The sequence below is a fragment of the Polistes dominula genome, unplaced genomic scaffold, assembly GCF_049000335.1.
Source record: "Polistes dominula isolate Pdom_NZ unplaced genomic scaffold, Pdom_raw_medaka contig_18, whole genome shotgun sequence".
Taxonomy (NCBI): Eukaryota; Metazoa; Arthropoda; class Insecta; order Hymenoptera; family Vespidae; genus Polistes; species Polistes dominula.
In genome coordinates this window covers 3919471-3947423 of record NW_028301164.1, presented here as the reverse complement: position 1 = coordinate 3947423, position 27953 = coordinate 3919471, and the positions used below count along the sequence as shown (strand labels likewise).

The 27953-nt window shown below is 22.3% G+C and overlaps 1 protein-coding gene across 1 annotated transcript in view; it reads right to left on the bottom strand.

Moving 5' to 3' along the window:
- Positions 1 to 27352, bottom strand: part of LOC107070134 (E3 ubiquitin-protein ligase AMFR) — a 38439-nt gene extending 11087 nt beyond the window's left edge. Inside the window, exons 1-5 of the mRNA XM_089178993.1 lie at positions 27060 to 27352; positions 24833 to 25178; positions 16789 to 17114; positions 4390 to 4647; positions 1187 to 1342 (exon numbers count right to left, since the gene is read on the bottom strand). Coding sequence (XP_089035119.1) covers positions 1187 to 1342; positions 4390 to 4647; positions 16789 to 17046 — 672 coding nt within the window. The 5' untranslated portion in view covers positions 17047 to 17114; positions 24833 to 25178; positions 27060 to 27352. The remainder of the gene's footprint in view (positions 1 to 1186; positions 1343 to 4389; positions 4648 to 16788; positions 17115 to 24832; positions 25179 to 27059) is intronic.
- Positions 27353 to 27953: the final 601 nt, after the last annotated feature.

The window sequence follows — 27953 nt, the reverse complement described above, 5'->3', positions numbered from 1 at the left end:
CACCTAAACAGCTTCAAAAGTCTGATAAAAAGTTGTATTTAAGTCATATTAAGTTGTATATATTATTATTAAGTTATTATTTTAGTTATTTAAATTATTATTTAGTTTATTTAAGTTATTATTTTAAGTTATATTAAGTTGTATATATTATTATAGTTATATTATGTTGTTATATGCAATTAAGTTGTATTAAGTTGACCAATAAATCTCAAAAATGACTCAACCTAGGAAAAAAATATTAATGTCATATTATAGTCTTGAATTTTGTAGACACATTTTTTTTCTATCCACTTTTCTGTTATTATCACACTTTTCGAGCTATTTAGATGACAAGAGTTTGTGAATTATCTTGTATATGCTTGAGTTGAATTATCAAATGCAAGCGTTTGCAAAATTATTTGATAAATATTATTATAATAATAATAATAATAATAATAATAATAATAATAATAATAATAATAATAATAATATTAATTTGATTTTAATGTGAATTTTAAATGGATTCTTGTGTTTGTAGAAGTACAAAATAATAACATATTATTAACGTTTAATATGATGTTTAAACAAGCAATGAAACAACAAATAAAGCACAAATTTCCTAGAATTAAGTTTGCTTTAATTTGAAGTATATGTATGCATGTATGTATGTATGTATGCGTGGGCGTTAAATTACGAGATAATAATTTAAGGTTTCTTTTACATAATAATGATAAATATAATATAACCACGTAGTGTTACAAATTTTAGTTAAAACTTTAGTTAATTTTGTTAAATAAGTTTATACGAAACTTTTAAACGTGTTTATAATATGTTTGTCGAATATTTCTATTTCAATAATTTAATTTTTATAATAAAATATATATAAATATTTTATGTATTTATGTATAGAAAATATTAATATAATATAATTTTAATTTTAGTTTAATAATTCAAATTTAAATAAATTTTTATATTTAAATAATATATATATATTATTTAGTAAGTTAATTTATGTATAGTATAAAAATATAAAATATTATTTTATATTATTTTAAATTATTTTAAATTATTTTAAATTATTTTAAATTATTTAAAAATATATACACAATTATTATATTAATATTAATATTAATTTAAAGCTAAATAATATATAATATATGTAAGGTAATTGTAAGAATAGTAATTAGAACTCAACCAAGAGACTTACCTCTGCTGCCATAAAGGCGAAAGTATTGAAGGTCACCAAAAAGAAGACTGCAGCGGTGCACAACAAGAGCATAAATGTAGAAAGTGCTAGAATTGCTGCCAAAAGTCCAAGAAGTCGTGCATGACTCCATCCTGGTGTGGTCGGAGAAAAAGATAACTGTAATCAAATAAAATCGAAGTAAATAATATCAAGATTTCAAGGTTCTAAAAGTACTTCCTGCTGATTAACATAAAAGTAAAAGGTAAAATTATTTTTAATCATTCTTGAACAACCACACACATACATTGTACTTTTTTTTTTTTTTTAATCTTACTTTAAAGTTTTATTCGTGTAAATGATGTTTAATACTTTAACACAGTGGTTCTTAATTTTTTCGAAGTCACAGAATATTTTTGATTAAAAGAAAAATATGCGGAACATCGAAATCATTTTAAGACGATTAAGATAATAAAACCAACAAAAAAAAAATGTGCCTTAACATTTAACTTTTATATATTGGAAGTTATAGATTATACATTATACATAACATAATATAATATAACATATATATATATTTAACATTTAATTATAGATATTTTATAATATTTATTAATAATTTATATTTAATAATATTTATCTTTATAGATAACAGATAATTATAAAAATAGTAAATAAAAAAAGATAACATAATTTAATAATATAATTATATAATAATATATATATATATATAATTTAAATATATTATATTTAATATAAATAAATAATTTAAAAAGATAATATTATAGTAAATATAATTAATTTTTATAATTTTAAATTATAAAGATAATTTAAAAATATTATATTAGTAAAATCTTAAACTTTTAACTATTTTCTAAAATTGTATTTCGTCAATTTTAGTGCGATATCTGAGCTTTGTTGACTTTTGTTTGACTTTTATCAAATGTCGCGAAACACTTGTTACAAGTCCGCTGAACATCGATTAAGAACTACTGGTTTAATAAATAATTACCTATACGTACTATTATCTATGTAAATTATCATAATTATCAAACGAAATCTAAGAATCATTAATCAATAATATATTTCTTGAAATTGAATCGCAAGTTATTAAAAAAAAAAAAAAAAAAAAAAAAACGTAAATAATATTTGCAAAAACTGTCTATAAATCAACACGATTATAAAAACATCCATTGAAATATATTCTCCTTATTATCATAATTATGTCATTGAATCTTATTAAAAGTTATTTTCCTATTAATGAGGTATACTTTTTTATTCTGATAAATATTTAAGAAACCAAAAAAAAAAAAAAAAAAGAAGAAAAATTAAACGTTAAGTATTGGTATTATATAAAAATGATTAAATTAAACTGTTAATTAGCATAATTTATACGATGGAAAAAAACAAAAAAAAAAGAGAGAGAATGTAGTAGAATGATTGAATAAAAATCGATCAAGTTTATGAATTATTTTACTTTTTCTTTTTATTTTTTTTAATTATTTCGTATTGTTATCTTCCTTGAAGAGAAGAAAAGATGCAACACGAGCGGGTTACAATTGTGCTTTGGCAGGTCTATATCCAATAACCTCGTTATCTCTATTGGATTAACTTAACGGGATTACTCGGATCCTTACTTGGTTGCGTAACGGAAAACTGCGTTCCATCGGAGTGCTATAGTATAGTTAGTTGGCATTTAAAAGAACAGCTTGGCGTTTACCATCATCAAGATAAATACAAAAGCTGATTATAATACGAAGATCGATTAATCTATCAAACATTCGATAGATTTCGTTTTTCGTAACATCGTTCACACATTCCCCAAACACCTGACCTCACCACCGATTAATCTTCATCGATCTTATCTTTTTTATTTTTATTTTCTTTATTTTTTTTTTTATTTGTTTTTTTTTTTTATTTTTAGGTTGAATCAATGCAATCAATCATTTTTATATTGAAACATTTTTAGAAATAGTTTCATTGATTTGTGAGATATTTTAATTATTCTATTTATTTTTCATATTATATATATATATATATATTTATTAATTATTATTAATATAATAATATTTTTTAATATTTATAATTAAAATATATATTTATTTTATATTTTTATTATAATTATACTTTATAATTAATATTTATTATATAAAATATGTATTATATTTATATTATATTATTAAAAAATAAATTTGTTTATGTTACTTTATAAATTATTATTAAATTAAATAATTTATAATAAATATATACATATATATTTATTAATTTTGAAATATATAATAATACAAATATATATTATTTTATCGATAAATTTATTAATAACATAATTAAAATTTAAATTTTATTATTATATTATATTATATTTTATTATATTATTACTATTATATATATATATATTATTATTATTTTTTATTATATTATATTTCATAGAACATTGAACGAATGTTACGATAAAATCGATTGATCGTATTTCAATAATATAAATTTATTTCTCTATTTTATTATTATTTTTTTTTTTGTATTTTATTTAATTGTATTACAACGTATAGAACAATGAAATTTTCCAATTATACGATGAACAAGGAAACTAAACACGGCAGACAAGTACTCGACTTTCTAAGTTATCTAATCCACGTAAGCGATTGTGTCTTTTACCGTAAAATGTTCGCGAGTATAAGATTACATATATTTACATATGTGTGTAATTATTTGTACAAGTATGTATATATGTATGTACATATAAGCGAGTAGTAACACGCTAGCTTAACTCTCTCATACAATTTTATACGCACGTTTATTATTATATCGAGCGAAACTTACTTTTAATGGTGTACTTTCCTATACTTATATACATACACATAAACGAAGAATAAAAAAGAAAAAAACAAAAAAAAACTTGCTTCGTATGTCGTTAAAAAGAAAAATTCAAGGACTCGTGCGTATTTCTATGTGTTTGTGTGTTTGTATGTTTCTGTGAGAGAACGCAAAAAAAAGTTGTTTATAACGTTTGTTTTATTTATTGACAAGCTCAACGTTATAACAATTAAAAATATATATCTTATTTGTGTGTGTGTGTGTGGGTGTGTATTTAACATTATTTTTTATTTCAAGAATAATTTTATTGGTTCGTTTGATGAAGATTCTTCGGTAATGACGGAAATGTTATTTATTTCTTTTTAATTTTTTTTTTCTTTAACCAATTAAAAAATATTTTTATCGATACTCACATATTCGAATCGATCCTTGCAAAGTTGACTGAGCAAGCTAAGAAATCCAAGAGCGGTAAACCATGCGCACCAAAGTACGACCTCGTCCATGTATTGTACATTGAGTACGCCAAAAACGAATATAAATTTGTAAAAGACGAAGTTCCAGAATTTGTCTTTTAAATGTTGTCTCTCGGAAACCCTCAGTTCACCAAAGACTAACTTTTGTACTGATTTTCCAAGTAGTATCAGTACGCAGTAAGCCATGTTTATCAATGTCTGTAATCAAATAAACAAACAATTACAATAGAAAATAAAAATTTATGATGAGATCCATTAATAAAATAAAATAAATTCAATTATTTTATATAGAAAATCAATACAATGCGATAGAATGTAATTGTTGACGATGAAAACCATGTTTATCAATGTCTGTAATCAAATAAACAAACAATTACAATAGAAGAGAAAAGAATTTACGATTAGATGCATTAATAAAATAAAATAAATTCAATTATTTTATATAGAAAATCAATACAATGCGATAGAATATAATTGTTGACGATGAAAACAGTGTTTATCAAAGTCTGTAATCAAATAAAAAGAAACATAATAGAAAATAAAAATGAAGATAATAATGGAGATGAATTAATAAAATAAAATAAATTCAATTATTTTATATAGAAAATCAATACAATGTGATAGAATATAATTGTTGACGATGAAAACAGTGTTTATCAAAGTCTGTAATCAAATAAAACGAAACATAATAGAAAATAAAAATGAAGATAATAATGGAGATGAATTAATAAAATAAAATAAATTCAATTATTTTATATAGAAAATCAATACAATGCGATAAGAATATAATTAAACAAATTCTAATTAAATAATTAGAATATAATACATAAAACATTTGATCTTTTTCAAAAAAATTATTAATTATTATAAATTATTAAATATATATATATATTATTATTATTATTATTATTATTATTATAAATTAATATACAATTTATTTGTAATAAATAATAAGTAATAAGTAATAAGAACAAAGTACGAAAATGTATTGTAATTTGTAAAATTAGTAAAATATCTTTTCTACGAGATTCGATATCGATTAACAATAATTGCAATTGGCCAATTAAGAGAGAAAAAAAGAAACACCTAACGATGATTTTGAAGAGTTCATTAACGAGTAAAACGAAGCATGAAACGTTCGTTTCATATTCAAAATTTGTAACAAGTATTCTCGAATCAATTGGATGCATATATATGTATATTACACACGTATATGTATACATACATGTAGGAGAGTTTTAAGTGTAGCAGATGTAGACAAAAAAACTAGTATTCAGTCCTTTCTTTATATCTTATTTTTTGGAAAGGAAAACTCTATTCAGGGACTAAAAGAAAAGATCAGGTAGGCCATAAAACCATAAACGAACCTTAAGGATTATCAGTATATATTGGTGCAATAAAAAAACCATGTGTGCAGTGTCGGGACCCTTTGAAGAATTTCAGATACCTATGTAAACATATGCGATACCATAAAAAGGGTAGCATTCCAATGTTCTAGATTAAGTTTCTTTATGCATAGTTCCCACTACCGAAAACCATAGACTGTACCTGTCGGTAGACAGGTGGATCCTTATGCTATTGGTCAATAAGATTCGTAAGCTCCTTCCCTCTCAAAAGGGGTGTAGGTCATTTGTGATATAAAAGACGTGGAAAGAAATAAGAAGTTAGCAGTAGTCACAGCAGTAGTCGTAGTAGCAGTTGCAGTAGTAGTATAGTCGTAGCCGTAGTTAGTCATCAGTCATAACAGTCGCAGTTGTATTATAAGTCGTTATCAGTTGTAAGAATACAGTCGCTTATCTAAGTTGTAACCGTAAGATTGTGAAACTAATATTGTAATTTTTCTAATACCTCTTTTAAATAAATCTTATTAGTAGGATTGAACTGGGAGTATGTTCACCTCGCACCTCTCACCTTAAATAAATTTACATACATATATAAATGAATACATACGTAATAACATATGTAATAGATACGTACGGTACATATGTAGAAATAGAAATGGTAATTTATATATTTTAATTTTATAATTTAAATAAAAGTATTCGATGTAATGTCACAATAATACTTGAATCGATCGATTGAAGGTCAGTAATACTAAACGATTAACTTGGCAAAGCTTATGAAACATTAACGCGTCAAAATGACTAACCGACGCCGAACGATACCTTGCCAAATGACAGAATATTATTCGTAAGGACATCTAATTCTAGATACGTTTAGTTATTTTCTCTCTTATTTTTTGAACTACTGTTTGTAATTTGAAATATGCGGAAATTTATACGAACAATATTTTTGTTATTTTTAATACAATTATTTTTTAATTTTTAAAAGATACGTATTAATCTGAGAAAAGAGGAAAATTAATCTTTATTAAAATATGTAATTTCGTTTTGTTTCTTCCAATAGAAAAAAAGAGAGAATTTTTTTATTGTTTATTTTTTTTTTCAGGTATTCAATTATTTGCACGCGACAATTGTTATAACATACGATTTTATTTTGATATTATTTCATATTTTTGTTTCTTTTAATTTTTTTCCTTTTTTCTTTTTAATTTTGTTTGAAAAGAAATAAAATAATTTGAAAAATATTCATCGAACAATAATAATGTAATGGATTAAGTAAAGATAATTAAGATAGGAAAAAAAAATGAAACTACATTGGTAGGAAGATTACGTACATTGGAATACTCTTATATTAGAAATAAAAAACAAGAAAAAAAAGATTTAAAAAAAAAAAAAAGAGGAAAAAGAAAAGGTAAGAAAAAAAATCTTGATTTAAATCAAAGTCAATTTCATCCGATCGTACAATTCGTAATATTAAGAGAGAAGAAATAAACAACTCAGAAACAGCTTCAAGGTTGTTTCAAAACGTCTTCTTGAAATGTTTCTAATTGCCAGATTATATTCAAAAGAAAAAACTTGATTAAAGTAAACTGGTTGATCCCATGAAATAAACATATGTATCATAAACTTGTTATTCGAATTAACGTTGATTTTAAATATTTACAAATCATTGCACGTTTCGAGTTAAGCTTTCTTTTTCTTTTCTTTTTTTTTTCTGTTTTGAATTATATTCGATCAATTAGTCACCATTTATGCAATATTCTATTTTGAAACATCTTCGTACGAATCGAAAGATATAAATTATATTAAATTATTATTATTCGACGTATTTTTAAAGTTAATTTTATGTAAAATAAAAAAAAAAAGAAAGAAATCAACTTGTTAGCTGATTAGGTAAAAAGAAAAAAAAAGAAGGAAAAAAAACATTCTTTGGATTCGTACACATGTAAAAAGAAATAATAATATATTTTATTATTAATTTTTTTAAATATATATTTTATATTGTATATATTTAAATTTAAAAAATATGTGTGTTTTTAAATATATATTATATAATATATATATTTAAATTTAAATTTTAAAAATTAATGTGTTTTTAAATATATATTTAAACTTAAAAAATATATGTGTTTATTTATTATATATTAATATTTTATTATATATTAATCCTATAAATGATGTTTCTATATTCGTAAAAAAAAAAAAAAAGAAAAATCGAAAATATAAATTAAAAAAATTAAAAAATTACAATCGAAACCAATATTATAATTATTTCAATGCGGTGTTTAGTATTTGCAAAAGGAGATAAATTGTAGCAATAAAATTATTTACATTCCACACGTTGTTTGTACAAATAGAACATTTTACATTTATTCATTTGTAGATAGTATAACATTAAACCCGAAATGAAATTCAAATATTATTATTAAATGACGCAATGCGGTTATAATATTTGCTGCATTGAAATATATATTATGGGAATAAAATGATTTAGATTTTCTCAACAATTGAACAATATCATTTCGGTATAATAATTTAAAAACTAAAACGAATTTCATAATGTTACTTGACGCAATGCGGTTTTCTGCTACTGCTTTTATAGGCCACCAATATACTTAACGATTACTTCTTCAAACATCAAGAATAATATCGTTTCAAGTTTCTCGATATCTTTTGTTTATTATTATTATTATTATCATTATTATTATTATCATTATTACTAAACTTTGTCAAAGAATTCTTAAGTATCATTCATATTATAAAACTCACTGGAACTTGATAATAATAACACTGATTATCATTATTTATTTTTTTTTTTATCATAATTTATCTTTAACATTTTTCTTTTAAATTTGTTACAAAATAATTATTAATAATTTAAATGAAAACAAAGATGCAACGAATATTTATCTCGAATTATTATTCGAAGAATAGTTTAACAAATGTTTTAATATAAAATAAAAATTTAGTCTACTAAATCTAGAAAGTAACAGTGAATATCTTTTGTTTATTATTATTATTATTATTATTATTATTATTATTATTATTATTATTAAACATTGTTAAACAATTCTTAAGTATCATTTACAAAATAAATTTAAGAAAAAAAACAAACAAACCACAATATTTAACTCGAAAAAAAATCGTGTAAAAAAAAAAAATGTAATCTACAAAATCCAAAAAGTAACATTGAATACGAATAAACGACCAAACAAACATACACACACACATACACATACACATACACGTTTTTATAAAGATATATAGATTATTGCATGAGTAACTACTACTATTATTAGTGTCTACTCCTCCTATCTCTCGAAGTCAACAATTTTTATTGCAACTACGAAGATTACATTTTCCTTCACGTTAATAACAAAAGATTGAAACGTGAAACACTCAATGTTAAATGTGTGCATACACACACACACACACACACACACACACACTATGTAGGTGTAGTCAGATATAGTTAGTGAAGAATGATATGCATAAATTTTATTTTATTTGTTTTTTTTTTCTTAAGTCATCCTTAAGTCATCTATTTTCATTTTTCTTTTTTTTTTTTTTTATTATTTTTTATTCCTTCTTCGGTTACACGTGATGAATTAAGAATCGTGCATGTCATTCGAAAATCATAATAAAGAAATTTGACATAATAAATTATTGGTTTTTCGTTATCGTTATTATTAGGTAATCATTGACGAAACAAGTTCGACCAGTTTTATCATTGTTATTTTTAATTATTATTATTAATAATATCACGATTATAAAGTAAGAAGTATTTTCAAAGAAATTAATATTCATTCAATCATCATTATATTTCTTATGGTTTATTATTGTTAAGTTCGATGTTTTAAAATTTAAATACGCAGATACGTAGATACTTTAGTTAGTATTAAGTTAGTTCGACCAGTTTTATCATTGTTATTTTTAATTATTATTATTAATAATATCACGATTATAAAGTAAGAAGTATTTTCAAAGAAATTAATATTCATTCAATCATCATTATATTTCTTATGGTTTATTATTGTTAAGTTCGATGTTTTAAAATTTAAATACGCAGATACGTAGATACTTTAGTTAGTATCAAGTTAGTTCGACCAGTTTTATCATTGTTATTTTTAATTATTATTATTAATAATATCACGATTATAAAGTAAGAAGTATTTAAAAAAATTAATATTCATTCAATCATCATTATATTTCTTACGGTTTATTATTGTTAAGTTCGATGTTCTAAAATTTAAATACGCAGATACGTAGATACTTTAGTTAGTATCGTTGGCATTACGCCCACTGCCAATCGTTCTAAGACCGTTCCGCAAGAACTTTACTATGCAACACTATTATATACTTATGTATCTCTTTGGTGTTACGTGTTTATATACCTTATATACATATATATGTATACGTCATCGTTACTCCAATAAGAAAATAACACTCGACTTCTTCTTACATCGTTGGGATACAATTTTGTAAATATTTTCTTTACATTTTATTTTCAATTCGTTTATTGCCCATTTGATTTTATTATGATTATTTAATTTCAATTAAATATTACATATCGTTAATGTTTTTATTCAAATTTATTTTAAAGATAATACTTTTTATTATTAAAATAATTTATAGGAGAAATCTTGTTTGTTAAATATATTATATTTAATAAATAATTATAATTTAATTATTTATTATAGAATAATTTTAAATAAAATAAAATTATATTATATTATTTATATAATAAAATAAAATAAAATAAAATAATTTTATTATAATATATAAATTATTATTATATATGGGTGTGTGTGTGTGTGGAAATATAAGAATGCGCGCGTGCGTGCATTTTCATTCTCGAAGACGCCACGCGATATTGCGGCTTGATGCGTAAAAGGGTGCAACGGGACAATCGATAGGACGTGTTAACCTTCGAAATATATATATGTGTCACGTCTCGATGATATCACACGAAATTAAATCTCTAATATTTTTTAATTCTTTTTATCTTTAGTAATTTCCAAACAAACAACCTTTAATTATAATTTATTAAACTTCGAAATATTATATTTCAAATATTTATATATATATATATATTTATTATATATTACATACATAAAATTAATATAAAATATTTTATATATTAAATATATTTTTAATTATTAAATATATTAAATATTAAATATATAAATTATATAAATTGGATTTTTTACAAAATACATTAAGTACATTATATATATATACAATTGTCAAAAGATTGATATCTGATTTTCAATAATAAAATCTTGAAAAAAAAAAGATATTGAACACTAAGAAAAGACAAGAAAATTAATACCAAAAACAATACTTATTAAATATTAAATTATTATATTATTAAATTTAATACTAAATTACTACTATTAAATACTAAATACAATATAACAAAATATTATCCGTAACGTTTGATTTAATTACTATTTTCATATCGTTCATTCTATTAATTACTTTACAAAAAAATAAAAAAAATAAAACGAACAATAAGAAAAAAAAAACCAAACAAAAACTAGGCAATTGATTAGATTAATTTAGACTTTCTCTACGTATCTTTATTATTTATGACTCAACATTACTATCCACAGTTTGACCTAGGCCTACCAAACGTTTGCCGTTAAACCTCGAGGGTTTCAAGTTATGCGAAAGGGGGACTACTACTACTACTACTACTACTACTACTACTACTACTACTACTACTACTATTTACTCTCTCATAATAAAACTCGACAAACCGGTTCGTTTTTCTGACCGAATTTCTCTACCTCTATTTTATTTACACGTATATGCGGCAAGCATAAAGTAATCGCAATATTCTACTTTTTTGTTTCATTTCTTTTAACTGTATAAAATAAAACGATTATATATATATATATATATATATCTCGATGACATACGATCTTGACGATAATTGTGAAAGTGTAAGTGATCTAACAACAATAAATCTTAATTTTAAAAAGGTAGGATTAATTCCTTTTTTTTTTTTTTTTTTTTTTTTATTCAGTTATTTCACTTTTTAAATATCACATGTAAGAAGAGATACATTATATGACTTACGATTTTATAATGACTTTCATAATTATTATCATGATTCATCATACTATTTATTGTAAAAATTATTAGACTGTATAGTACATTGAATTATTATATCTTGAATGAACAGTATTATAATATTGAATTTGAATATGTACATTTTATATCAAAGTTTGTTACAAATTAAAAAAAGAACAAACGAACAAATCAAAGAAAAAACTTAAACCTCATTTTTATCGTGACACCGATAAAAATAACATGAAAAATATTCGACACACATCTAAAGAAAAAAAAGGAAAAAAGATAATAATTCATACGCAAAACGATAATAACTATTGACTTAATATGATACTCGATTAATTTGTAAATTTCAATGTAATATTATCGAAGGTTTTAAAATTTATCGTTGAATTGATAAGAAAAAAAAAAATAAGAACTGAATAAATAAATATCGAACCAATAAATTTTAATAATTTAAAAATATTATTTAATTAAATTATAGAATATAATTTAATTATAAAAATAATATATATTATTTATTAAATTATAGAGAATATATTTTAATTATTAAAAAATAATATATATATTTAATTATAAAATATATTTTATTTAAAAATATTAAATATTAAATTATAAAATATATTTTAATTAAAAAAAATAATATTATATATTAAATTATAAAAATATATTTTAATTGTACAAAAAATATTATATACTAAATTATATATTAAATTTTGAAATATATATTTTACTTATAAAAAAAAATATTATATATTAAATAATATATTAAATTACAAAATATATTTTAATTAAAAATATAATATTATTTTTTAAATTCTAAAATATATTTTAATTAATATATAAATTAATGTTAAATATTTTTATCATATATTAAATTATATTGTAAATTCTAGGAAGTATTTTACTTATAAAAAAACAAAAAAATAAAATAAAATAAAAAAACATTCTACAATACATTAAATAATATAAAAATTAAAATGAAATTTTTGTAGTTTCATATTAATTATAAATGTTGCATTATCATTGATGGTTAGATAAAATGAAATGTTTATTCGGCACGCGTTTGTATTCGGCGTTCGTCAACCTTTAACAACCGAGATTAGTTAGACGATCGACGTTTATCAAGAATGTCAAATGGATTACGTGGCATAGACACCGTTCCTATGTGTGTTTATGTATGTATATGTGTATAGTAGTCTCTCGAATGGAGAGCGTGATGCAACTTGACGCATAACGAATCGACTAGTCGGTCTCTTATGTTAGACACTGAACACTATGATTAATTATTATTATTATTTTTTTTTCTATTTTTTCTTACCATTCGTGAATAATCATACTCTTATTCATTATTTTAGATTTTTACAACACCTTTTCGTTACCAATTCTTGATTTATTCATGAATATTACATAGTATTTATACATAGTGTGTGTAATCATTTATTTCATTATTTAAATATATGTAAAATATTAGAATTCTTTTTGTTATTCTTCAATTTTAGGATTGAAATTATTTAAAATTATTTTATTAATTATTTTCTATAACAAGAGTTGATGTAAGAAAGTGTTATTTGTTGTATGACATTTAGAAAGTTATGTATAAATTATTAAATTATCATTAATTATTTTTAATTAATATTTAATCTTTGAAAATATAACGACATGGTGTTTTAGAATTTTATTGGAAATTTTACAACGTTTTTATTATTTTTCTATTGTATTTTTTCTAACGAGTATGTGTGAAAAAGTATTTCAAAGGAAAAATATTCTTAATTGAATGGAGAAAAATATAAAAGAAAATAAAAAAAAAAAAACAAAAGAAAATGCATATATAAAAAACTGATAGACAGTGATAAGAGATTAACCAATGAAAAAAAAAGTCTGATTGATTTTTAATCCTTTGAAAATATGACAAAAAGGTTATTAGAATTTCGTTGGAAATTTTATAACATTTTTATTATTATTTTATTGTGTTTTTTTTTTTCTTTTTCTAAAGAGTACCTACGCATGAATAAAAAACATTTGAAAGGAAAAATAATCCTAATTGGATGGAGAAAAATATAAAAGAAAATAAATATAAAAAATAAAATTCATATAAAAATAATAAAAAGGGATAAGAGATTAACCATTGAACAAAAGTATATCTATAGGTAATATAATAAAGGAGATATAGCATTGGTTAAGCCTTGTCTGGGTCGACTCCCAACGACTCGGCGCAACATCGATTTTCCCGGGTCATGGTCGAGCATCGATTTTCACACGACGCTTCTCAGCCTCCATTTCCCTTCTCTTCTTCTTCACTATACTACTCTATACAACATACACATTCTCACACTCTCATGAACGAGAAATTAAGCTTGATAATATTTTCCAAAGAAGATATCATTTGATAGAAATAGGGTGAACAATTTTATTAGATATATTTCAATGTTTTTCTTGTTTTTGTTGCTTATTATTATTATTATTATTTCCCATTTTTATCATTTCATTTTTGGTTTTTCATATATTACTATATTATATATATATAATTATTTATTTAATATAATTTATAATATTTATAATAATTTAATAATCCATTAATTATTATAAAATATAAAAATATATAGAATATATGTGTATATTTTTATATATATATTATATATTACTATATTAAATATTTAAATATATAAATATATTTAAATATATTTCTTGTAATATAACAGATATTAGAAATAATAATATTTAAATAATAATAAGAAACTTATTAACGAATATTACATATTAATATTTTTCATAGATTAGATTTGATCTACATAAATTATTAGCATATGCAAGATTTTCTTCATTTTATTTAAACATTATACGATTTTTTTATTTTTTTTTTATTTTTTTTATTTTTTCCTTTTCTTGACGTGTATATCAAATTTTATGCAAAACTACTACACCAAATTATAATTAAAAGAAATATAAAGATAAGAAAATAGGATGATAAAAATAATGAAAAAATCAACTAACTTAATTAGTATGGTGAACTTTTCTTTTCTATTTATTTCTCTATTTCATTTTAGCAAATAGAAAATATGCAAGAAATAGAAATTAATTACGAAACAAAGTTTCTTTTGCCTATCTTACGTGTTCTATTTAAAATCATTATTATATATCATTACGTTGTTAAATCCTTAGATACGAACTTAACACCTAATAGAAATAGAAAACAAAAAATAGAATAAAAACAAGAAAAAGAAATGAAAAGGAACTTAATAATTTGTTAACAACTACCTATGCAGATTTGAAAATGAACTCTGTTAGAAAGTTGTTGAATTTTTTAGTTTCTATTGCAATTACATTGAGAATGGACACTACAAATATATATTTATGTAATCGTAACTACTTTATACTTAACCAACGTAATACACATTTCATAATAAATGTTTGACCAAAATAAAACAAAAACAAAAACAAAAACAAAAAAAAGAATAAGTAAATATACATTACTACAAAGATGTCTGCACTTATTACTCACATATTTATAAAGAATATTTTGCATAATTGTACATTTTCATAAATTATACGGTTACGTTGAATGAAAACTTTCACGTTATCGAAACAAATTTAATTAAAAAAGAAACAAGAAAGAAAAGTTACTAAAAAATTGGTTTACAAGTATGAATATCTTTACAATTGAATAATTTCATTTATATAAATATATTAGGATACTTCGGTCACGCGTTGTGATGTGGTTTTGTTATTAAAATGTAAATTATAACAACAACACATAAAATAATAATAAAAAGAAAAAATAGAAAAAGTAAGATTATGTCGTATGTAAATGAAAATAATTAAATTGAAATACACGGTCATCTATTGAACGTTGATTTAATACAATTTTAAACTATTTAATGCAGTCAAATTAATATTCACTAAAAATTTCTGTCAATTCAAATGAAGCATAGAACAACATTACATTTTCAATATACAGGGTGATCTCTCTGTAACTGATGATACAAGCGAAAAGGGGCGTGATTATACATGAAAAAATAAATCGAAAATATAGAATAAATATTTTTTGTTTGAGGCTTTGTTTTCGGGAAAATCGACTTGGAATTTTCCCAAAATACGCGTGCACTTGATCATGTCTCGTTGTAACGGACCTACGAACTTTTCATATAAGAATAAACTATGTGTATATATAGGTTAAGTTTGCAAAATTCGTAGGGTAGTTCTGAAAAGTACGTAGGGTATTTCCGAAAAGTTCGTAGGTCCGTTATAACGAGACATGATCAAGTGCACGCGTACTTTGCGAAAATTCAAAGTACATTTTCTCAAAAACAAAGCCTCAAACGAAAAACATTTATTCTAATATATTTTCGATTTATTTTGTCATGTAGAGTCACTTTCTTTTCGCTTGTACCACCAGTTACAGATCACCCTATATATACTGTATAATATATAAAAAACAATACACACACACACAATAATATTAAAATTACAATGGAATATACAAAATAATAATACAGGAAAAAATATACCAAGTGAGGTTAGTTATGTCATATGTAAATTTGAAGAAAAAAAAAACCTGAAATAATTGAATTGTAATACAGCTTTATCTATTAAAAATTTACAATACCTAGAGATCTAGATAACCTATGAATAATAAATCCTTTAATTAGCAATAAAAACTAAAAATAATCGCAATAAAAACTATTCAATATACTAAGTTGAATAAAATCACACAAAATAAAAAAGAATTTCATTAAAATGGGTTCAGCTAGTTTCAAACTTCATTGAAAACCAACAATGTGACACTGTATTTATATATATATATATATATCAGATGTATAACAAATATACTTAACTTTAATTTATTTCAAACTGATGTGAAATAAGAAAAAGAATAAGAAACTAAAGAATAGAATCAACAAAATAATAAATGACTTACCCAAATGCAACCAGGATCCTGTACCATAAAGGCCATTAACTCTTTGAAGTGCATACCAATACTTCTTGGATAAGTTGTTGTGCCATTTTCGATTACATCGGTGATGCCCTCGACTATGCTAGTATGATTTGTTCTCCATGATGGATCCTTTACGACTTGGGCAGCATAATAAACAGAACAAGAGAGTACAGCAAAGCTTAAGCTTGTGTAAACTCTTAAATTGGGTACGGGTATTCGATCTAAAAATTCCATCGGCATGTTAGCAAATTATTTTTTCACTATTTTCTTCTTCTCTTGATGCTCGATTTGACGATAATTTAATTTATCTGTAAGAAAACAAGAAAAAAATACAATAAACCAAAATGTTAGTCCAAATGTTAGTCAAAATGATTATTTTTATTTTTTTACGACAATTGAAATACGCGAATATCTTTTTTTGTTTTTTTTTTTTTTCATTCGATTCTACACTTTTTTGAATTTTTATCAAATTAAAAATAAACTCGATAAAATTATTTTATGATAATAATAATAATAATAATAATAATAATAATTATAATAAAATATTGTAATTATACGTCAAATGTATTTTGTAAATTGTTAATCATTATTTTATTTTCTCTTTCTTGCTTTTTTCTTTGTTTACTTTTTCATTTCTTTTACATTGTGATTCAATTAGTATTTATATATATTGTATTATATATGTATATTATTATATATATTTATATATATTTATATAAATGTGACTTCCGCGACAAAGATCATTAAAAATCAAAAGAGATTTTAATTAAAGTGCATTTCACAATACTATGTACATAATATTAATCATTCATGAGTTTCCGTATAAAAGACAGAAAAAAAACATTAAATATTTTCACAAGCAAAATCATTCTATTGAATATCGTGTATATGTGATAATTAGGTGTGTATATATGAATATTAATAAAAATCACATATTGAACATTTACTACAAGATAAAATATGCAAAATCAAAAAGTCAGTGAAAACAAAATAATTAACAACATTTCCTAGTCGATATTTAAAAAAAAAAAAAAAGAAAAATTGAAGAACTATTTTTTTAAATTGGATATTATCCAATTAATATTATTTATATTGGATATTATTTATTTATTTTCTTTTTGTTTTTTTGTTTTTTTTTTGACAGGATAGGGATTGGGGTGAGGGTTTCTATTTTAAATAAAACGATTTTTTTATATTTCACAGAGAGTTTTGAATTTTTTTTTTTTTTTTTTTTGAACAAATAGAACACATGTCACGATAGATATACGAAGAGAAGGGTTGGTTGTGAATTAAAAAAAAAAAAAAAAAAGAAAAAGAAAAAAAAGAAATAAAAGAAATAAATAAATAAACGCTACTACGTTGCAGTGTGTGGAAAATCAAAGTTGCGAACGTTTCATGATTTATTTTATTTTTTTTTATTTTTTTATTTTTTTTTAAAGCATTTTAACTGAAATAGTTTATAAATGAAAAGAAAAAGAGAAACATAAAAAAATATATCTTTTAAAAGATGATCCCTGTTCCAGATTTAACTAAAAGCTTTGAATTTTTTCAATAGATAGATGTAAACAAAATTTATGTGCTCTATGGAACAGGTCAAGAGAAAAAAAAAGAAATAGAAAAAAAATATATTATACAATAAAAAGAGAAAAAGAAAATATTGAATAAATATTTAATAACGTTTTGATGAAAGAATTTTCAATGAATATTATTATTAAGCTAAAAAAAAAAAAAAAAATTGTACTTTTTAATATAATTTATACTCTGAAAGAAATGTAATCTGTACTATTTAAAATTCATGATTATATTTACAAATGTTATATTATTAAACATACATAACGAGCAAATTTCGTCTGTAATTGTAAATAGTTAAACAAAAAATAAAAAAAAATAAAATAAAAGAAAGAAAGATAATATTTTCAAAGTGTTTCATACTAACCATAAGCAAATAAATACATATTGTTGATCTTGCTATTATTACGTATGGCTATTAAAATAACGATAATCTTTGAGAATGGTTATGAGAATAGCTTAATGACATAATAGAGATATTTAAAGATCTATAAACAAATCTTACGAGTTCTAGGATAATACATTTAACTTATAGATACTTATTCGTATAATTGGTCAGACAAAGAATTCATTAAATTTATACAATCTCTAATTAAAAATACAATATATAAATTATATATTTTTATTTTAAAATATTAAATATGTATAAAAAATAAGATGTAATATATTAAAAAAAATAAATAAATAAATATAAATAAAAGAAAATAAATATATATATATAAATTATATATATATATATATATATATATATATATATATATATATATATATATATAATTATATTTATAAATAAATATATACGAAAAAAAATTAATATATAAATTATATATTAACTTTAAAATATAATATGTATAAAAAATAAAGTATAATATATTTAAAAATAAATTAATAAAATATATAAAAATATATATAAAATAAATATATAAATTAATAATAAATTAATAAAATAAATATATAAATAACATATTGATTTTAAAATATTAAATGTATACAAAATAAAATATTATTAAATCTTGAATGATGTATTTTTCTATACAATTTTTCCATAAAAGAAATGAATGATGTTTTTGATTAGTTAGAAGATATAATAATAGTGAGGATGATAAGTAAGTAAAGTATGGAAGGCGTTTCGCTTTCATTATCTGGGATGACGACCTTTAAAATAATACTACTAATATGTTTCATGAGACAAGGGAAGTTCCTATTAACGTAAGAAAAAAATTCTGAAGAATTAGATTGTAGAAATTGTAACAGTGTAGGAGAGCGAGAGAGAGAGAGAGAGAGAGAGAGAGAGAGAAAGAGAGAGAGAGAGACTTTAAATTTATAAGGGGATTTAAATTCTTTCAAAGTTACAACTTTAAACGTTTATTCAGATTAATTTCAATTTCATTTATTATTTCAATCAAACTTTATTTCATCACTTTATTTATTATTTTCTTTTTTTTGATTATTAGTATGTGTATGAGTGTGTGTGTGTGTGTGTGTTTTATATACTTTTCGATGATTGGAAGCCAACGGCCTTGTTCCTTTTCATTTTTCCCATTCTTTTAACCCTAAGGCTAACTAACGTGTTCAAAAAAAAAAAAATAATGTTAATCAAATCACTAGTTTTGTTTTCTTCCAAATGAATAAAAAAAAAAAAAAAAGAGAGAGAGAGAGAGAGAGAGAGAGAGAGATAAAGAGAAATATTTCTAACTCTCACAAGGCAGGTAGTCAAGTGCTTCAGGCTAATCGATTTTTCTTTTACGAGGCAAACTTTTGTTCTAGGTTTTACTACCGACATTATTCGTTCGGCCAGTGGGTCAAGAAGGTTCCTTTCCTCTCATTCTTTTTAACTTATACATACACACAATTCTGCTCTATAATATGTACACGATATGTATATGAATATGCGACATTTATTTTCTGGTTCCACTAATATGTATAAATTTACGATAAGTTTAATTATTATTTGACGATAAGTATCTTTAACGTTGAAATGGTTACACGAATTTTATGTATTATTGTAATTAGATAATCATCATCAATTATATTTGATTTATTTGTGAACAATAAATTTACCTACAATGAATAAAATAATAATAATATATGTATTATACATTTGATTTCAATTTAAAATGAAAAGAAAATGAATTCTATAATGGAAGAATAGAGTGGGTTTATCATGATATAAATAGATGATAAAATCAATTGTATTCAATTTTAATTGAACACGATTTAACCTACTTTATAATACATTATTATAATTGTAAATATTGCACATATATATATATATACATATATATATATTATATATATATATAATTTATAATATATATAATTATAAATATATATAATAATAATATTATAAATTATAAAATTTTAAAATATATTATATATAAATTATAAAATATTAATTAAATAATTATAATAAATATTACATATATACAATATAATATATATATATATATATATATATATATATATATATATATATATATATATATATATATAATATTATTTGCATACAATTATATATGTATAATATATATAATTATATTATATAATATTATAATATATATAATTATTATGTATATATAATATATAATATTATTTGCATACATATTGTATGTATAATATTATGCGTATAATTATATTATGTTATATAATTACATTATCATATTAATTCATGTATAAGAATAATAATAATAATAATAATAATAATAATAATAATAATAATAATAATAATAATATATATACATATATAAAAGAAAAGATAATATATCGAAACAATTTTATGTATTATTTTGTTGTTGTTAAATACTAAAACAAAAAAATGGGCTTATAGAAGGAACAAAAAGGTAAAAGAAAATCAGGCCGTCTCATACATGCATAACATATGTAATGGATAGAAGTATCACATGAAACGTGTAATGGAGAACGAATCTCACAGCAATGAAAGAAAGGAGAGAAACCTCTGGAGCGTTTTTTCTTTTTTCCTCTTGTTTCTTCTACTTTTAGTTGCACGACTCATAGACTCTTTCTCTTTTTCTTTCTTTTTCTTTTTTTGTTCTACATTATACGAAAACGAAAAATTTTCCTACTCGTTGAACACATACTATAATACTCATTCTCTTTTATTACACATTCACATAAATGGGATGTATGCGTAAATGTATTTAACAAATAATAATCTATGTACTTGTGACTTGTATAAATGTAAATTAGAAATGCGTGTACACATATATATATATATATTTGTGATAAATTATTCGGTGTATATTATTTAGAAAATATATAATATATATTCAGGGTAAAAAAAATGTAAAATAATATTATTATGTATAAAATAAATAAAAGATATAAAAAAATATATATATAATATTTATATATATGTTAAATATAATTATAAAATAATTTTAATATACAATATTATTTTTATTATATTTTATTATAAATTTTTATTATATTATATATTTCATATATATCATATTTTAATATATGTTAATTAACTAATATATAATAAATATTAAATATATAATATTTAGCTTTTAAAAAATATAAGTCTCCCTATTACAATATATTCGAATAAGATTCTACTGTTTTGTAAAATAATATACTAATAGTATATATATATATATATATATATATATATATATATATATATATATATATATATATATATATATATATATTATTCTAAAAAAAACTATGACTTCATTGTTGACGACTAAAATATATAAGAAAAACAAATGATTAATGTTATTCACTTTAACACAATCATTATCTTAGTAGTAACATTTACAATATTAACATTATGTTGTACATTATGAATTGCAATTAAAGTAAATTACATTTTATAATATAATAATTATATATTGGTATTTAGGGCAATTAATTAATTTATTATTATTATTATTATTATATATTAAAAAAAAAATTATACTATATCATATAATAATTGTATACAATATAAAACAAAAAAATTATATTATGTAATATAATATAATATAATTAATAATATAATAAAATATATAAAATATATAATTTTATTATTATAATAAATAAATTAATAATATTGTATATATGTATGAACTACTAAATATTTCAACTATAACGCAATATTTAAAATACAATGCATAAGTAATAGTCATAGTTTTTTTTTTTTTTTTTTTTAGTTACACATATGTACGTCAGAACATTTTTTTTGTTTTCAAGTCAATAATAAATGCACTACAAATCGATAAATGATATTCATTTAGGTTATAACTTCATTTTTATTTAAATACCTAATCTACACTACATTTTAATAGTTCTGACGTACATTATCAAATCATGTATTATTCATATGTTAAAAAACAAAAAATAAGGAAAATATGGAAGAAGAAAAAAATGCATATTACGCGGAAGGAAGAAAAAAAAAGAATACGAGTGACACATTTAAGTTGTGTCAGGCATCGTTCAAGGCCACGAATGGAACTAGACTTTTAACACATACATATATATATATATATATATACATACATACATATATATATATATATATATATATATATATATGTGCATGCATATATATAATATATAAATATGTATGCACATAGTTTTTATAATATATATACGGACCGTCTATTTTAAAGGGTTGTGAGTCCACTTTCTTTTGTTTCGAAAAAATAAAAGATTTGCATATTAATGATTACTCAATTTTTTTTACCGACCAATTTTAAATTGTACAAAACATGGGCACTGTTTAAAAAAATTAAATATTAACTAGTTATTCATAAAAAGTTTACATTAAATTAAGCATAAATTACGTGATATCTCTTTTTTTTTTTTTTTTTAAACTTAGACTTACACCACTTTCAAAATAAACGGTCCATATATATATATATATATGTATGCGAGGAACATAGTAATTAATATAAATAAAAACAAAATAATAAATTATATAGACAATTGTTATAAATTATACATAGAAAATATTCTATAATATGCATCTAGGAATCATTCTAATTTAATTCTCCACAATCTAACAATTTAAAAAGTAAATTATATGCACAATTGTTATAAATTATGCGAATAAAATATTTCTTCATATGCATCTGCAAATCTTTCTAATTTAATTCTTCACAATCTAACAATTCAAAAAGTAAATTGTATAGACAATTGTTATAAATTATACGAATAAAATATTTCACATTTATCGGCGAATCTTTTTAATTTAATTCTCCAATTTAACGATTTTAAAAAGAAATTAATTTTAAAAACGTCGGTGTATAAATTGATCAAACAATAAAATAAAGTAGGATAAAATAAACGTAGAATAATCAAATATTTTAAAGGGGGGGGGGAAATAAAAAAATAAAATAAAAATAAAGAGGAACCGGTGGAATCTCCCAAACGATTTTCACGGAAAGTCCATCTCTCGTTGGAATGTATCACACATATATTTACTTATATATATATATATATATATATATATATATATATGTGTGTGTCAAAGAGAGTACGCCGTTGTTCATTGCGCACAATCTATTCTCTTTCTCTCTCACTCTTTCCCATCCAAATACACATACAAACACATATATATCTTCTCACTTTTATAGATCCTTTTATAATATATGGAAAATGTTCAACCCCTAAAAAGCAAATATACAACATCAAAGCGGTTGCAAAAATGATTCTATCTTGATTAGGATAATCTTAACACGAGCTAAATACATTTTACCTTGTTATATAGCGAAATTAAATTACAAAATTTTTAATATTAAAACAAAAAATAAATCAAAAGTAATATAAGAAAGAAAGGTTCATTCAAAAAAAAAAAAACAACAAAAAAAAAATTGGATTAATAAATTAATAAAAACAAAACGAAATATGAAAAAATATTGTATGAATTCATGTTAAAGTATACTATATATATACATGTATGTGTGTATGTGTAGCGATAAAGGAAGGTTCATTTAAAAAAAAAAAAAAATTGGATTAATAAATTAATAAAAACAAAACGAAATATGAAAAAATATTGTATGAATTCATGTTAGAGTATACTATATATATACATGTATGTGTGTATGTGTAGACGATAAAGGAAGGTTCATTTAAAAAAAAAAAAAATTGGATTAATAAATTAATAAAAACAAAACGAAATATGAAAAAATATTGTATGTGAATTCATGTTAGAATATAATATGTATACATAAGTTTATATGTGTACACTTGTGTATGTATGTGTGTTCAGATGATAGAGGTCCTTTATAGTCGTATCGAGCGAAACTTCAAAGTGGACCATTCGTGGTTGGCCGATACCAAGGTTCCAATAAAGTACATATATATATATATATATATAATATATATATATTACCTATCCATAAACATATGTATACGTATAAATACATGTATGTTTGTATATACGTATATATTTTGATAAAATAGAAATAGAGAAAGAAAAAAAGTGTGAAACGAAGATGTATGGACTCACCCTTGAAAATAGTTCGTATTTCCTTCGAAGTAAATGAGATTTGAAGTGGAATAGACAACAACATCCAATGAGAAAAGAGAATAAGCGTCAATTATCTCAACAAACTTGTGGTAGTGTCTTCTTCTTCTTCTTCTTCTTCTTTTTCTTCTTCTTCTTCTTCTTCTTTTAACCGTTGTTTATCGTTGTCGTCGTCGTTGCGTCGTCGTTCACTGCCAACGACGCGTCGACGTTTCTTTTTTTTTTATTTCTTCTTCTAGTTCTTCTATTTTTTCTTCTATTTCTTCTTCTTCTTCTTCTTCTTCAGTTGCAGTCGTCTCACAGCTTGTATGTGTGTACATATATCTATCTATACATTATATATATATATATATTATGCATATGTATTTGTATACGTACGTATAATTTATATATATATATATATATATATATATATGTGTGTATGCGCGTGTGTTTTATCTGTGTTCTGTTAATCTCCCGGACGGTTCACATCGCGCACAATTTACCACTATATATTACCACGAAAATAAATATATAATATATATATATATGTGTGTATAAAAATGGGAATAACAGTCTCACGAGCTATAGGACACACTCTGAACAGATAAATAAAGACATAAATAAATATTTTATATTATATACATATGAATATGTATATAGTTAAAGTTAGAGAGTAGGACTGTGACAAATTGGTATTTTAAATTTTTAGTAAAACAGGATACAAATAGTAGAATTAAGAAATTCGAGAGTTTGAGTTATAGTGAATAATATTAATTAGAAGTTTTTTTTTTTAATTAGGATAGAATAAAAGTAAAAGTTTGTGTGCAAATTTGATTGCGCAGAATAAAGATTGAAAGTTAAAGTAGGACTGTGATAAGTTGATATTTAAAAATTTTTTTTGATAAAACAAGGTACAATTAGTAGAATTAAATGATTCGAGAGTTTGAGTTATAATAAGAAATATTAATTAGAAGTTTTTTTTTTTTTTTAAATTAGGATAGAATAAAAATAAAAGTTTGTGTGCGAAATTGATTACGCAGAATAAAGATTAAAAGTTAGAGTTTTTTTTTTTTATTATTAGCGTAAGAATTAGAATTAGATTTGAAAATCTAAAATGAAAATAGGATAAAAATTAGAATTTTAATAGAACAAAAATTTAAAATATTAAAGTTGAACTATACATGGACAGTCCAGAAAATTAGAATTGAATTAATGTTAAGAATATAATAATTAAAGTTTAACGAGTTAAGAATAAGACGAAGTAGGAGAACTAGTGTTACGATAAAAATGAATTATAGATAAGATTATTAATTAAAAATTAGATTAAAACAAAGTTAAGTTTATGGAATAAGAAATATGAGTAAATCTATATCGCATTTGGTGCAACGATTAAAGAGAGTCTATATACATATATAAATATATGTGTACGTTTGTATGTGAGAAAAATAAGACAAAGCTGGCATAAATTTTAATGAAGATAAACAAAGAAAGATAGTGGATCGTGGTTAAAAGTGAAATGAGAATAGGAAGATGTTATGAAATAATATGAAAGTGAAATAAAGTAAAAGAGAGAAAGAGTGAGAGTGATAGATAAATAGATAGAGAGAGAAAGAGAAAGAGAAAGAAAGTGAGTGAGTATGAAGAGAAGGAGAGGGGGAAAAGAATTCCTGTTAGTGTTTTGCTTGTTATATTATTTTTAAACAACCGGTTAAACAATAATTGATAAATAATCATTTAAAGATAATTAATAGAGTGTTGGTTTGAAGGGTAAATGTTGTACGACGATATGACGCCCTTAAAGAGAACGAGACTCGCCCCATGTGACGCGGTAGTAGCGGTGGTTATCGGGGTATCCGCATAGCACGAGTCGTCAACGTTGCTCGTGTGCAGATGAAAAAGAAAGAGTAAGAGAGGGGGAAGAGAGAACAGGATGGCTAGAAAGAGAGAGAGAGAGAAAGAGAGAGAAAGACAAAGGTAGAAAAATAGATGATAGCAGAAGATAAAGATAAAAAGAAGTGCAAACGAGTGGGTGGGTTAGTAAGTGAGTGTCTGATACGTGCATGTGAATATGTGTTAGTATGAAAAATAGAACGAACAAATTATTATATGCATTTATAAACGTATACACACTACGTAAAATATATATATATATATATATATATATATATATATATATATTTATTTATTAAAATATATATTATATAAATATATATTATGTATATAATACGTTTTGATATTCTTCCTCCTTCTTCTAAAACGTCGTCTCGTTGAGATGATTACATATTATGTATACAAATAATACTTCATAGATAAACTTCTAATGAAATTATTTAGATTTCAAATAGATCACCACTTTTTAATAACTTTTAAATATATTTAACGTATTTATTTATTACGCGATATATAGGTACACGGATCATGGAGAGAAAAGACAGGTATTTTTACTGAAAGACAAGCAACCGATCAATCGACCGGTGTATAGCGCGGCGTGACTCGGTCTGAGTCGTTCCATCAATGGGCCGGCATCCTTTGTGGTGGCGCTAGTATGTGGAAATGTATTTTAAATTCATACTACGTTCGGTCAATAAATTCTTTTACGCTAGATGGCGTTGTATATCAAAGCGTCCACGCAACGACGTACACTCAATGAAGCTTCTCGAACTACTGAAACGATCGATAATACCGATTCGTCGATATATCGAAATTCACTGACATCTTACGGATATTTTTGTTTCTATCTTATTTTTTTACAAATTTCTATTATTATCGATCATGAATAAATGAATAGAAATCTATATTGTCGACGTTTGAATAAACTTTTCTAAACGCGGCAAATTTGAATATTAGATACTTTTTTTTTTTTTTAAATGTATTATTTAACGATACTGTTTCAGGAAAAGATAAAATATAAATAAATGTATGTTTTGTAATAGATATGAGTTCTATTTTAATATCTTTTTTAACTTGTATTCCTTTTACGCACGTCAGTTTATAATATTTATTATAAATATAATTCATTATCTTTTCGTGAAAGTAACAACAGTCACGAGTAATATTCGTACAATTTGTTAAAAAAAAATAAAAACTTTTATTTAACGTTAGTGCATGATTTTTTGTTGTT